Source organism: Ambystoma mexicanum, chromosome 6q (genome assembly GCF_040938575.1).
Source record: "Ambystoma mexicanum isolate Mex_15411 chromosome 6q, UKY_AmexF1_1, whole genome shotgun sequence".
NCBI classification, from domain to species: domain Eukaryota; kingdom Metazoa; phylum Chordata; class Amphibia; order Caudata; family Ambystomatidae; genus Ambystoma; species Ambystoma mexicanum.
In genome coordinates, this window is record NC_090937.1 from 1,080,719,011 (window position 1) to 1,080,734,922 (window position 15,912).

The following is a 15,912-nucleotide window of genomic DNA, read 5'->3' on the forward strand; positions in this document are numbered from 1 at the left end:
AAATTGTTCTTCAACGTAAAAGACACAATTCCAGCACTTCTCCTTGGCAGGCACACTGACTGTCTTTTAAAACTCTGTATCAGAAAGTATTTTACAATTTTGGTTACAAGGATAATACATTCCTTCTCCTGGTGTCTTGAGTCCACAGTACAACACAACCAGGGGATCTGACTCCCTTCCCTTGACTTTGGTCACCAAGAGAATGAATTCCTTCTCCTGGTATTTGGCGTTCACAGTTCAACAGAACCAGGGGGAATGACTCCCTTCCCCTGGCATTAGTTACCAAGAGAATGACTACTTTCTACTGGTATCTGGTTTTCACAGTTCAACACAACCAGGGAGAATCGCTCCCTTCCACTGGCATTAGTTCCACATAATAGTTCACTCTGAGGGTCCCAGACCCCGACTTCTCCATCTCTGTATTGGGGCAGACTAGGATTACTCTCCTGCCAAGTATTGCTGAGAGGAAGATGACTTCTGCTTTTCTTCTCTTGTGGGTGCATGCCCCAGCCCTGTGTCTCTCTATTGCCTTGTTCTGGCAGACCTGGTGCAGGCCTGGTTTACTCTCCTGCCATCTACTGCCACTAAGAAGAGGATTTGCACTTCTTCTCCCTCATGGGTTGCGGGTCGCGGACCTGTGTCTCTGTTCTGCTTTGACTTGGCAGATCTGGTTTACTCTCCTCCCAGGTACTGCCACAAAGATGATGATTTGTACTATTTCTCTCTTGTGGGTGCGGGTCTCAAGCATGTTTTTCTCCCTCTTTCTATTCAACTCTCTGTGTTCACTTCTCCCCAGGGGTTCCCTTCTTGTCCTGGCTCTATGGGTTCTTGTCTGCTCTCTTCTTCTGAGTCTCCCTCGACTCTCTTAGGCCCCCACCAACTCTCCCGGCAACCCAGACATTTTTTGGATTCTCATCGGTGTCCTCCGGTCGGTCTCAGGTGTTCTCATCTTCTACTTCGCTCTTTCCGGGTTTTCCCTCGCCCTCCGAAATTCTGCGGTGGCTCTGCAGTTTCTGGTCTCTCACAGACTGCACATCTGGCTTTGACCACATAGTCCAGTTTCTTTTTCCACTCTGGACTTCTGCTTTGCCAAATTCCGATTCAGTCCTACCACTTCAGAGCGATTAGGGACACCTCAACCACCATGCCAGCAACCAGTCAGCAGCCTCTTCTTTTTTGTGAACGGCAACGCTTCCCCGCTCATAGATCTCAACGGATTACTTGACAACATAACCAGTCCTTCTTTCCTTTTTATGTCAAACATGTCAGGACAACTAGAATGCTCATACAGCTTCTTACCGGTCTTCTCCATTGTTCTGCGCCTCCTCCTTGTCCCAGTCTTTGTTAAGTGTCTCTCTATTAAATAATCCCTACTCTTCCTCGTCTCAGTATATGTTAGGTCCTCTGACTTACAAAGATACATGGAAGTGTGGGGCATTTGACTGGGCTTTGAGGGGTATGGAGGAGTGTGGGGTGTTGATGGAGGGTTGTCATACTGTGCTATCCCGAGATGTCATTCCTTGTCCCCAGATGGGGAGTATCTCCCTATGAGTTCCTCCTGCTGTGCACCACCACCCGGGGGGACTATAGGGTAGCTGCCTCACCACCCTGGCCTCAAGAGAAGTGGGAGAAGTGACGACATCTCAGGATTCATCACACTAGCCACATAGGGTATCATGGCAGCCCAGAAAGACGTCTCACTGATGCTGCAAAATTATTAGACTGTGAAACTAGTGTTCACTTTGGCGTGGTAAACATGTTTGTTACCTCTCTTGTTACTATGCATATTATATTTATCTTTTTACAAAGGTAAATACCTCTTACTGGATCTTCAATCTTTGTAAACCGCAATAAATAATGAACGCATTACATTGTACTTTATTCTGCCCTATATATGCTCCAGTAACGTACGCCTTGGGTGCTCAAACGCGTTTGCCATTGCTGATCCAAGGAAGTTGTGGAGACCTGTTTATCTTTACTAAATCACATTAACCTTTGAACTGGCCAAGAAATCCAATTTCTAGAAGCACTGGCTCAAGTACACCCTACCTTTTGTTAATTCCTCCCACAAGGTTGAAGTAACGAGGGCTCTGGTCCTCTATAACATAGACTATTGCAACCATTTCTACCTCTGGCTCCACAAGTCTCTTCTCCACTAACTGCAGACCCTGCAGAATAAGGTGCTGAGGTTCATCCAGGGACAGAATTCTAGAAATCACATCACTATAGCTCTGGGAGGCCTTCATTGGCTCACAGCTGAAGCTAGGATCGCCTTGAAAACACTTCAATCATCCAGTCTGTTGGGTTTTGGGTTCTCTGTACCTCCAGAAGAGAAGGTTCACATTGTCCCCCACCAGGCATTTAAGGTCTGCTTCCTCCTGATGCCTGAATGCCTGGCAGCCAAAGAGGATCAAGATTGCTGGCCGCACCCTGGATACTGAAGGTCCAGCCTATTGCATAAAAACCCTACCCATCTCTGGTTAGAAGAGAAGCATTTTCATTTTAGAAAACCCTGCCTCAACCCCCAAGTCCTTTCTCTTTATAAAGGTCTTTGACCTATTAACTGTGTGTCTGTGTTTCCATATAGTTCTTGGTTGCCTGCATCCCTTGCCAGCACTGGTTTGATGCCATGCCTCTTGCCCTCCCAGGCTACCAACCAGAGAAACAGCCCCCGAAAGACTGAAATGTCTATGCATAGACATTTCAGTCTTTCGGGGGCTGTTTCTCTGTGAAATCAGCCAGGGTCGTCCTGGTTCCAATTGTGAATGTTTGCACGTGCTTTTTCTCTTACCTGTAATGCCTGCACATGCCCTCTCCACCTTCTTTCTGTTAACCTGATCTGAATTTTCCAAGGCTTTGAAGATCATTGTCCCACCTCCCCCACTCTCTTTGTACTTGGGTTCCAAGAACAAAGCACCTACAAATAATACAAATGAATCAAGCAAAGTTTGTGGCAATGCCCCAATGGTACGGACTAGAACTCTTGGTTGCCCACCTCTACCCAGAGTTGTTGGAAGAAATGGTCTAGTAATTCGTTTTTTTTTATTCTGCGGCATATATTGATGATATTTTTACTTCTCTCTTTTCTAGGGCTGGAACGACAGTTGTCTTGGAAAGTATCAGCTCTCCCTTTCTGGTGTTAGTGAAGTCAGTAAGTTAAAATTAGTGTCAGGCTGTCCGTCTGCTTGTTGGTATTTGTATTTAAATAGCATTTTGTTTTGTTTTTAATATTGTGATGCAATTCAAGACCTATATAAATATTGACATCAGGGTTTTAAATCATACCTTTCATTAATTGAGCAGACAAAGTATTTCTACTGTATAAATTATGATGTACTACATGATGTGAAATATCAAAAAGTATTAATTACAGCTCCAACCTATCTGTTTTTATTGACCAAATTCTTATGCAGTGAGATCATGATGGATAATTGCTGGAAGGCTGCGGTAGTAATGGGTTAAATAGAGATGGGTGGTTGATGTTTCAGCTTGATATTGAAAGTGTTCATTAGTACTGTTGCTTCCGTGAAGATTGAAATGGAAACCCATCTGAGTGGAACTCGTTGCCAAAATGGGCTCCAGTGTGGATGTTTCCTAAGATGATGCAGAATATTTGCCTGTTCGAGGGGAGGCCAACCCGTTATCCTAGAAGTTCTAAGACATGTTTTTATAGCAAAACAAGGAGTGTTCTGGGAGTCCTACCAGCAGGAACACGGCCCATTGACCTGTTCTTGAGTGGATGGCTCCCGGAGAGTCTCAACCAAGACTTTAGCTCACTGTCCCTTTAAAAGAGGAGAAATATCCCTGCATATCAGTCTTTTCCTGCCCAGGGGCAGACCAGCAGTGCAATACTAGGCAATTCTCCTCTGAACAAGTTTGTGGCTCACTTTTTTAGTTGAGTGGGATTTATACATGCTGAATGGTCACATGAAGGGAGATTTGGATGATAATTATAAGTGGTATAGTGGGTGTAAAAAGGACACCCAATGCAATATCATATCATATCACCCTGGATTATTTTATTTGTGAATGAAAATGTGTTATCCGTAGTAAAGTTGTTATCTATTCAGCAAACCCCTTATAGTGATCATGCGCTGCTCACTCTTTCTTGCCATTCGCCATTCGTCAAAAACGCCTGAGTGGAAACTGGCGAGGATGAATTGATATGAGGGGGGAATAGAATCATTTGAAATACAAGGACCCTGAGCAGGGTAAATAATGATATGTGCAAGATTATGGGAAGAATATGTCCCTTCCTGCAGGATTTACATCCTAGTGAAATTGAGGATTGGATTGCTGGGTGAAGGGCAACACCAGAGAATGTTGGCATTTGTTAGGTGGATACAAGGGGGGTTAAGGATAAGCATGTCATTAATCCTATGAGTGCCTCCCAGTGGTGTGATCATATAGAGTAACATTGTTTTGTAAATGAAGCAGCATGCGATTACCAATATGAGGTTGCCGATACATGTGGCATGGATTTGATAAATAGAGAAAACTTAATCAACAAAATCAAGAAACTAAAGTGATCCCGTTCTCCAGGACCTAACAGATTGTCCAATTTGGTTTTAAAACAAAATCCCGATATTTGGGCCGATGTACTGGTGATTCTCTTTAGGAAAGGTCTTAATGAGACAACTATTCCTACTTCATGGAAAAGGTCATTTCTGGTTCTAGTGTATACAAAGGGAGCCCTTAACAGTCCCTCGAACTACAGGTTATGTTCAATGCTGGATGTAACTGGAAAAATGTTTGCTTCTTTGCTACAGGATGAACTTAATGCATGGGTGGAAGCATTGTCTATCCTGGACGTATTCAGGCAGGGTGTAGAAAGGGTTCAGCCACCATGCATAATTTCAGATTAATTGATATGCTAATTAGAAGGACAATAAAGCCGGCTAATCTGTGATTGTATGCAATTTTTGCAGATTTCTGTGCAGCTTTCGATATGGTGGATAGAGGGAGACTGTGGCTTAAACTTGAAAGATATGGATCCCCTGAAAGATTGAGCCACTTTTTAAAGCTCTTCCACAAAGAAACATTAGTACAGGTTAAGATAAATGTTGGTGGGGCCACTACTAAGCCCATTGTGGCCAATAGGGGTGTAAAGTAAGGCTATGTATTGCCCCCCTATTTTTCAATGGGTAATTAGCTGACCTGTCTGCAAGACTGAAACTGATATCTAATTGCCCTCCTAACGTTGGTGACACCTGCGCCATATGTTTGTCCTATGTGGATGATCTTGTGCTTTTAGATCGTACATTTAGCAGAGTTAAAAGAACATTTGTAGAATTTAAAATGTGAAACACCCGTGGCACTGTGTGGAGTTATTCTAGTACCCCACAATAGATCACACACATTCTCCTTCCAATCCAAACCATTTGCCAGAGCTAATTGTACACAACCTCTGATAACCCTGTTCAGTCTCTCAACCATCCCTTTAGTCTCTGGGTAATACACTGACAAAACTTTCCATTGGAAACCCATTTTACATGTACAATTTCTTATTTCCTTACTCCTAAATTGGGAACCATTATCACCCAAAATCACACCCGGAACAACCTCCTTCCTAAACATATTGTTCAAGAAATCAATTACCTTTTTAGAAGAAACACAATCCATAACAGCAACTTCTGGCCACCGAGTATATCTGTCCACCAGCACCAATAAGAATCTATTAACACATCCCAAACCATCATAAGGACAAATCACATCAATAGCAAATTCCATCCATGGTCCCTTAGGAACTTGTATAGGAGAACCTCCTGGTGACCAAATTCTTGTCACAATTGTTAAACGATGAACAAGACTGCAAAATTATTTCCACTTGCACTTCCATTGCAGGGCACCAATATTTTTCCCTGATTATCCTCTTAGTTATTGCCAATCCTGGATGTCCCTCATGAGCCAAATAGACAACCTTTTCTCTCAATCTAACAGGTGGTATCACCTTGGTCTGCCTTAAAATCCAAGACCCTGCAACCGTCAACCCATCCTTAATCATGTAATAACCATTATATTTCTGCTCAACTTCATCCCTTGCAGGCCATCCTTTCATAATCCAATCCTTAACTTGTATACAAATGTCATCTTCTTCAATCAACTCCATCCATTTCTCTTGACTCAATGCATCCAAAACACCACAAACCTGTTCCTCGAACTCTTCATAGGTATCAGTACCAGTTACACAACTCTCATTAGGCATCCTAGATAGAAAATCTGCAACACAATTCCTCTTCCCTGGAACATATTCCACATCACAATTATATTCCATAAATCTACGCTCCAACTGGGCAATTCTTGGCATGGCCCTTGACATTGCCTTAACAGTCAGCACTTCAACTAAAGGTTTGTGATCCATTCATATAACACAATTCTCTCCCAACACATACTGTCTAAAATGCTCTGCTCCCCAACAACATGCCAAATGGTTCTCTCTCAATTACAGAATAACATACTTCTGTATCAGTTACAGCTATGGAGGCAGATATTATGATCCTCTCTTGATCACCCTCAACCTGAGATAACACAGAACCTCAGCCTTTACCACTAGCATCTACAGTGATAATCGACTTTCTACCAGGTACACATCCTCCTAACAAAGGTGCTTCTATAATACATCTCTTCATGGCATCTGCAATCCTCTCACGCTCTTCACACCAAACAAATTAGCATTTTTCTTCATTAATTCTCTTAAAGGCGGAGTAATTTCTGCAAAGCTTTGCAAAGACCTATTGTAATACTCAACTAAACCCAACAATGAGTGTATTTCTTCCATATTGCGGATCCATATCCATATTGGATAAGGTGCTTTTTCAATAGCTTCCATTGTTTTAAACTTAGGTTTATATCCACCCCTGGGCAACGTATGCCCTAAATAATCTACTTCACTACACCCAAATTTGCACTTACTGTACTCAACAGGTAAACCTTTTTCCTCCAGTTTCTTTAACACTCTGCACAGCCTTTCATCACGTTCTCCAGTTCCTTGCTGACACACCAATGTATCATCCTGGAAAACATACACTCCAGACAAATCTCCTAACACGTGCGTCATGACCCTTTGAAAGACAGCAGCCGCAGAAGCCAAACCAAATGGCATTCTAGTATATCTCTACATACCAAATAGTGTAATGAAAGTACTACATTTCTTAGACTCATGGTGTAATTGTATTTGATGATAGGCTGAAGAAAGGTCTATGGCGAAAAAAGTATCAGAGTCAGTCACCAGATTCAACAGTTCTGAGATCAGTGCAAGAGAATATTTTTCTATTATTATAGCTTTATTTAACTCTCTCAAATCCATGCAGATTCTCACCTTTTCATTAGATTTCCTAGCCACTAGAATTGGAAAGACTCATTCTGAGGCATCTGCTTCTTCTATTACACCCTCCACCTTTTAACCTGTGTAACCCTTTTTTGACCTCACCCCTCAAGGCTATCGGAATATGTCTTACAGCATGTGTGGTAGGCAGAATCCTGTGCAGTTCCCTTGGGAAACACTGCAAAAAGATTAAGACTACAGGAGTAAGCAGTAAACCCAATTGGTAGCAGTCCGCACCACCCAGATTTACCTGGTAGCTGTGGCTGAGCAGTCAGACTTCTCTCAAGATGAGTAGGGCAGTATACAGAGCATACACAATAGGGCCAATAATACCGTGGACAAACAAACACTGACCAGAGCTTGGTATCAAAAAGTATATAATTATTTATTTTAAAACACACTTTAGGAAATACACTAAGCCCTATAAATCAAAGCAAGTTTGAACACAATCAGAAAAAGTATACACACCTCCCTTAATAAGTATTAGACAAGTCTAGGTCAAAACACCACTATTTGTAAAACAGATGCGAGCGCTTCACTCAGATGGCACTCCAATAATTAAGTTAGAGGGAGAGAAAAAGACAGGTCATGAAAATAAAACGGGTCCCAACACTTGTCTAAGACCACAGCAAGCTAGTGAAGGCAGAGTCTACTGTAGAGCCAAAGTTCATAGGCCAGCGCCACTTTAAATGGAGCAAGGCGAAATGTGCCCAAGATCACACAGTTTAAAAATGCATTCAAGTCTTTGCTAAATGTTCAAAAGAGGTTAGTTTGATGCAAAAGGTGAAGTTAGATGGTCTAGGGGCCAACCCAGTTGGAAAGCCAAAGATTTAAGGGTCGCCTTTAGCAATCTGTGGAAAGGGAGGCCAGGTGGAACACAGTACCTTTAAAAGTGAGGAAGCTCCAGCGGTGACAGTTGTTACTGGCAGCGGGTGCAGTTCGTGGTTTCGACCAGGGAAGGAGAAGCTCTCGTCGAGGAGGAAACTTGGAGCAGCTGCACTGCTCAGGGATGAAACCAGCCACAGAGTTTGTTTGGTTAAAAGGTGCGTTCCTTTTATTCGTGGTCCTGCTGGACTGAAGCTTGGCTATCCGGCCGCCGAGTGCTTGGCACCGACGATTCGACCAAGGGATGTCCTGGAAGGCGAATGTCGAACTGGTTGTTCCCACCAGCTCAGAGGGAGAAGACTCTTGCAGCAGAAGATCTTCTCTAGTCGTCGGGGAAGTGGTGCGGTCGTTGCAGCAGGGCTCCACCGGTGGTGTCGTTGTTGCATATGGCTCGGCTTCTCCCCTCTTCAGATTTCTCAGGTCCAGTGGCGACTTCTAAAGTTCCAGTCCCAAAAGCCCTGCTTTTATGCAGAAAAAAACCCATTCAACAGCCTTGCTGTCACTCATACATGGTAAGTGGTGAGCCGGGTGGCTCACCACTGGGCCAATCAGAACAGAGTGCGATTTGGGTTTCTAAGGCAATGCAGTCCAGGGTGCCAATTCCCCCACCCACACATCCTGTGAATCCCAGACAGAGTGGCACCAGTTGGAGGGCTTCTGTGGAGAAGCCCGCCAAAAAATGGAACAAAGGGCCCAACCTTGGTTAGAGTTACAGAGACGGACACATACGCCATTTTGTAAAAGAGTTCTGGTGAAAAGACCCAACCGGCGATTTTATATTAATTAAATAAACCGGCGGTATCTTTACAATGCACCAAAAAAGTGGTGCGTTTAAAATGAATGGGAAAATACCATAGGAAATATTCCGGTAGAAATACTTTGTGTGGTAACCACTGCCACCAGCCAGAAACTCGACAAGGGGGGACTGGACAGTGCCCCCTTGGAAACAGACCCAGGGGCAATCTAATTAACCCCTTACAGTACTTCCACAATATGATGGTTTGTACTGGTTCTGTTCACAATTTTGGACTAATAAAGCCAATGGTAACTTTACATGCCCTGGGAGACAATAGTCAGTCCCAGGGTATGGAGTCTATGTTTGGGGGTCACTATGACACCCCTGTGTTACTGCACTGAGGGTGCTGTGTAACACATATACCAAAACAGATGATAACCTATGGAGTAAAAGACTACATAGCCCATAAGCACATACCAAGTCAAAGACATACCTCAAATCATGCCTAAGAGTGGGAAAAAGAGTCTCACTCTTAGCAGGAGAAAAAAAAATAAACCCCAAAAATCCAGCAAAGCTGCTGGGAGACCCACTAGGTTTGGGAAATTAGCCTTGTAAGAGAATTCTACCTAACAATGTGACATAGGGTCAACACCCTCCTTGAGTACATTCTTGTTCTTGTAACCTTCTAGATTGCCATTTCCTTCCTTAAATACATTAGTAAATAATTCCTTCCCCTTTCCTCTGATACATTTAGAAATTTCACTCATGCCACTGGTTGTACCAATGGAGACTGGTTCTTCACTCCCCGAATTAAGTTTGATTTTCAATTTAGCTTGATCTTCCCAGCCTAACACATTAACACTGTTTTGTGCAACATAGACCTAAACTGCAACCAACCTGCCTTTGAATTCCACTAATGCAATCCTGTTCCCTATTATTTTAATCAAAGAGCCTTCCAAAAGCTCCAGGATTCTTAATGTCTGTTTTTTTAATTCAGAGTTACATCCTTTTTTACATAGTTCCAACCATTTATCATTTGATATTATGGTACAAGGTGAACCTGAATCCACCGTAAACTCAGAGTTAATACCAACAATGCCAAATACACTTTTGGGAACACCCTTTTTGTGACGCCTGATAATGGGGACTACTTCAACCTCCTGTTCGTCCTGCTCCTCATCATCACCATTGTGCACGCATTTCACTTTCTGATCTTGTTTTAGTTTCCTGCAAACCACACTGAAATGACCCTTGACCCCACAATTAGTACATTTCTTATTCAAAGCAGGACACCATTGAGAATTGGCATAATGTCCTCTTTTGCCGCAGTGAAAGCACTCCCCCACACCCCGCAAGGTCTCCTTCCCATACTTCTCTCCAATATTTTCCGAAGTAATGGGTCTTGACCGTTCTCTGCTCTTCCAGTCCCTGCCCGATTTGGTAACTTCAAGTGAGAATTACAGCAGTCATGCCCTCCAGGCCTACATCAACCTGAAAGGCTGCTACTTATAGATCTAGATTTCCTATGGTAAAATGAAACTTCACTTTTGTGTAATGGAGCCAACATATTGACAATATTGCATTACGATATACTTAGCAGAGATTTAATGAGGAAAAGCCAGCTGCAAGACTCAGCCTCTAATCTCACCTGACAAAATGAATACTATTCTGGTTGATTTATAACGATTGGAAGGGATTAGGAAGAGCTATCCTAATGCTGTAGGTGTGTGTAAACTAGTATTTCTAAATCTTTTGTACCTACAAAATTAGTTTAGTTCGGCAATATTGGCATTGTTTCTTTTAAATTGCAACTGACCATTCTGTTATTGGTATACGCTTAATAAAATGGTTAAAGAATCACTCTCAACTTTTTTCCATTTTATTTTGGAATATTGGCTTGGTGGATTAATGTGTCTGCTGCAGTGATTTATTTTATTTATTTTTCACATTTATTGCAGCGCACTCAGCCCTGGGATACCTAGCCGCTAGTCACAATAATACAGTCAAAAGCCAAAGTAAGGTGTAAAGAAGTCATAAGTATCTCAAACGGCACTACTCTATGAAAAGAGCAGCGTTTTCAATTGTCTTCTGAATGTCCAGTAGGATTGCTCAGCTCTCAGGGCTGGGGCAGTGAGTTCACACCAAGTTTCGTCTTTGGTGAGTTTGGGAGGTGGGGCGGACAGGGATTCTAGTTCTCAGAGGATGTCGAAGAGTTCTTGTGAATTTGATTTTGCATTATTAATACTGCTGTTGTATACAGTTTTATTTTAGCTAAGAGGATGGCCTGTTTATAGACTATGGCAGCTGTAGAGAAATTAGATTTTGAGGTTGGATAGGGAGTTTTTCTCCATTTAGTTTCTGCCTCTTTTTTGTTGGCATGGAGAAGATGGTGTGAATCGAGGGTTTGGGTTTGCATGGGGCCATGGCGGCGATCGTGTCAACTGCAGTAGTGATGGTGTCAAGGTAGAGGTGGGCAAGGGTAATGGGATTGGAGCTGAAAGGGCGGGTGGGCTGCAGGCTGCCTAGTAAAGGTAGCAGCTTCTCTTTGGTTAGGTTTGTGGTGCTTCTGTCCAAGGGGCAGGCGAGTTAGAGGATACAGAGACTTGGCAGTTGAGGTCAGCGAGCCAGTGTGTGGCCTTTGGTATGGGTAGGGGAAGTAATCCTTTGCGTAAACCCAAGAGTGCCAAGGGAGGAGGTCTCTGGTACAATCTTGCTGGGGGGTGGTGCTAGAGAGGCAGGAGTGCTGATTTGGTGTTTCTCCTCAGTTCCTGGTTGAGTAATGAGTCCAGTAAGATGAGCTATCATGGGTATAAGGGTTGGAGTAGGAGATGTGCCGGGGATCAGTGGGTTCAAGGGAAGGAAAAACACAGGAGGCTGATGTCTGTATCAGGCATTGTCTATGTTGGATTCTAGGGGGAGATGCATACCTATTCATAGTGCTTAGAGTGGAGCGGGAAGAGGCAGACAGTGTTCGTGGGCGCAGTCTGGCATTTCGTGTGTGTGTAGTGACCGGTCTTGTTGCGTGGGTGCTTTGTTGTGAGACTTAGACCTAGCGGGTCTCAAGGAGAGCAGGCAATGGAACGTGTCCAGTGTAGGGTTACTCCTGGGACGGGAGTGTCGGCAGACGAAGAGCAGCCAAGGTGGGAGCGGTAAGGGGAGGAGTGTGATTGGTTGGACGAAGGAGCAAAAGGTGGGATGGAGAATGGTTAGGGGCAAGTGCGAACAAATTTGTATTCACTGAAACAACGAGTTAGCTTGATGGCTCTCTTGCGCTGACAGGCCCAGACATGGTTCCCTGGGTTTATGAGTCGGCATTTTGGAGTCAGCTTGCTGCGGTTTCGTCATGCGGCTTGCTGATTCCTCAGAACAAATGGGATGAATCCTCCAATCAGGGCGCAGGATGCACAGAGGCCATTTATATGTGGAGCTCCTGCTCCAACAGATGTAGTGCATCATGAGGAGGGGGCAGTGCGGTTGAGCTGGAAAATAGCAGGCGCTGCTCCCTGGAGGCATCACGGGTACAGTGAAACCTGCAGCTAGATCTCTGCTGCGGCCCACGTGACCACTGCCAGTGTTTTACACGTCAAACGTCTGCACTTTCAACGTGCAGTTTTTGCCTCAGGCAATTTCTTCGATTTTTCTTTTTTTTTAAATGGGGAAGTTCCCCCAACACCTCATCTAGCCCACCCCCACCACTTCACCCTGTCTCCCACCTCCCTCAACCCCCTCCCTCAAATGCACAACCCATTTGTAAGCAAACAGTCGACGAAAACGACCGAGGCCAAAACTACATGTTTAGTCCAGACGTGTAAAACACTGGCAGTGAAAAGCTATTCCAATGATTCACTGGCATTCAAAGCTATAAATAAGGTTTCTTGGAATACAAACTTTATTTACAGCTGCTTTTAAAACAAATTACATTTCTTAGAAATGCAGTGATCAGTGTAATTTATCTGGCAAGATGGACAAGTGGGCTAATTCACATCCGGTTAAAATCTGAACAGCTTGACAATTCACTGAATCTTATTTTGTCAGAACCAGCTCAGCTTTTCATTGCTTCATGGTCAAAACATGTATTGTGTATAATTGTGTGAAATGTCAATTTCAGCCTTACATAATTATTTTTATTTTAATAACGCAGACTACTGCTCTTCAAAAACGAATATAGGTAGGTTAAAAAAAAAAACTGCAAGCATGATTTATTTGCTTCCCTTGCTATTGCACTCCACTGTTCAACATTTCTAAAAGGGTTGTTTCCAATGGTTGTGGCTTTTAAAATTATTGGTGGGGCTTCAAGTCCGGTTTTTGCTTCATACGAAGGTGGCAACCCTAGTTTGGGACAATACAGCCAACGAACCTAACATCATGAAATTGTACCACCGTGTTACTCTGGAGTAGGGAAAATGGACATTACATTTGGCATTAATATCACATACACCTAGTCGATTTCCTTTGTTTTGTGCATTTATTAGTGCTCTCTGGCGTGAGGTATATTTTTGATCATTTCACCCTTGCTTTCTCCCTGCACGCTTTGGGAGAAGCCTGGTAGTTACCCATATGATAGCCACAGTGGCATCCGTATTGCGTTTCACATTGTTATGAGGCTCTCTCGAGGTGACACCCCGATAAAAGATGAATGCAAACACACTTGTTTCCATTCATAGATCTACGCGCATCTCTACACAAAATGTCTCCTGTCAGACACATAATATCGCCAGACCCTAATGTTGACGTGAAATGAGTTGACCAAACTTGTCAAAGGCTCCCCACTTATCCTAGGACTTGGCTTCTTTGCTATTTTATATTCAATCCTGTTATATTTGCTGTCAATTAATTGATTAAGGAGGTAGGTAATTCATGGATTATTTGCGCCAAAATAAACGGGATTTGTGCGCCATTCTGCCCGCAAATCCCCATTTGTTAAGCAGGGATTTGCGGGCAGAATGGCGCACAAATCCCGTTTTTTTCGGCGCAAATAATCCATGAATTACCCCCTAAATGTTTTGCTATTTTTTACGTTGTTGAGATTATATTACATAGTTATACATTGAAAATCGAGATTATTCCTGGGTGGATTCTAGTTTGGAAGGCTTTAGATGTCGAGGTTATGACAGTAGGCCAGTTTTCTTGGTGAATTGATCTATGACTCTTCCATACCTATGCATTGGCAGGGTCGATGCATGATCGCAACAAGGATAACTCAGGAGAGGAGATCTACGTGCTCAAGTGGAGTGAAGAACTACTCAACCCTTCTCAAGAACTTCCCAACTATACCGTTCATCATGGAAAAGGCGCAGTACACCCATACAGCTTTCGAAAGTAAGACTTTTGCTCTTTATCATTAGCTCTGAGTGGAAGCAGCGTAACCTCGACCATGCCCGAGTGATGTTTCATGATTACTTGTGTCTGTATTTTTAGTTTAGCCGTACTGTTTAGAGTCAGTCTTGGGACATTGAATTCTGTCCTGTCAAAAACAGCAAAAGGAGCCACTGCGATATCCCGAGAAGGAGCCGCCTTCTTGCTTAGACCACCTGTTGCCAGAGGAACTGAAGATGTGGTGTGATCTAAGGAGAGGCGTGGAATTAGGTTTCTGGCTGTGCAGCAGCATCATTTATTGCATGGTTAGCAGAGCTGCATGGCAGTGTGAGCCACTGGATGTGAATGTCTGCCTGGGGATTGATCACAGAAAGTGTGCCACCTATGCGAAAAGCCCATTGTGCAATTGTGTTGAACAGAGTACACTTTGGTACTTTATGCCTACATTTGTGGATGTGTATTCATGAGGGGGCGTTTCACGTTTACATGGGGGATTTCTCCATGCAAAGGAGCGAAACTGATTTCCTATGCGCATGCCTTGTTCTTCTGAATCATGTAGTCAATCAGAATCATGTAGTCAATCAAACCACGTCTGTGTGGCCACCCTGAAGCTGGCAAACACGCTCAGTGCACTGACAAATGTTGTAGGGGGAGAGTCCCAGGGGGCTTCTGCGCTCAATTCCCTTAAAGCGGCATTTAGAATCAGTGGTAGATGTGTGCCGAAAAAGATAGTGGATATGTGACTTCGGCAGATGAGAATGTAGACAGAAGGGAGAAAGGTGCAACATATTTTTCAAGGGGGTGTGGATGGGCCTGGTTGACAGGCAAAGTAGTTGGAACAAGCAACAGAAGGAGGTCCTCTGTATTGTTTTTCATGACTTTCTCTCAGTTGGTCAGTCATTTGGAATATGGCCTTGTGAAATCCATCGCCTGTACTCGCTGATCTTTACTCTGCTGTGTTTCATGGTTAGCACCTACCTGAACAGCAGCTGCTCCAACAGGGACCTGCCACGAGAAAAATGTGTGGTGTTATGAACAGAATTTGGCAATTCATTACAAATCCTGGTTCCCAAGACCGAAAATATGTTATTCCCTCTGTTCTGAAAGACTCAGAGGGATGAATAGTTTGTGGACCTGAATCATCCCACAGGATTGCATTATAGTAGTCCAAGTGAGTCAGGCACCTACTATAACTGTTCACTTGTCCAGTGTTATGAAGGGGCAAATACCATGTAGCAGCTACCTAATGCTAAAATAAAATCCTGTAAAAATGGCCTGGACCTAATCTGTAACATTTAAGCATTCAACCTGAGATGATAACTTGCGAGAACATTTGTTAATGTTAACAGAGCCTCCTTCAGCTCCCGAGAGTTAAAGTGAAGCCAGATAGAGTTCATCCAGGTTGAGATGTCATTTAGTCTTTCTGAATGTACAGTGGAACAGATTTCAGTTTACCTGTAACTGCTGTAGTGTAATAAAACTAAGAGGTATGTTAAAAGGAACCATTCCGGAATAATAAAATGGTTATAAAAAGTAGTGGCACAGTTAACAGTAAAAAATAAAAGTAGTGATCCTCTACTCCCTATAACCTCTGCTCAATAGAACCGCTGTTTAGCTTTCGCCAGTGCTAGCAGCTGTAGCAAGGGTAAAA

The 15,912-nt window shown here is 43.4% G+C and overlaps 1 protein-coding gene across 1 annotated transcript in view; it reads left to right on the forward strand.

The window, feature by feature from the left end:
- The window catches only part of LOC138516471 (cyclic nucleotide-binding domain-containing protein 2-like), a 1,453,423-nt gene that overhangs the window by 922,873 nt on the left and 514,638 nt on the right, over positions 1-15,912 (forward strand). Inside the window, exons 10-11 of the mRNA XM_069631627.1 lie at positions 3,091-3,151; positions 14,117-14,264. Coding sequence (XP_069487728.1) covers positions 3,091-3,151; positions 14,117-14,264 — 209 coding nt within the window. The remainder of the gene's footprint in view (positions 1-3,090; positions 3,152-14,116; positions 14,265-15,912) is intronic.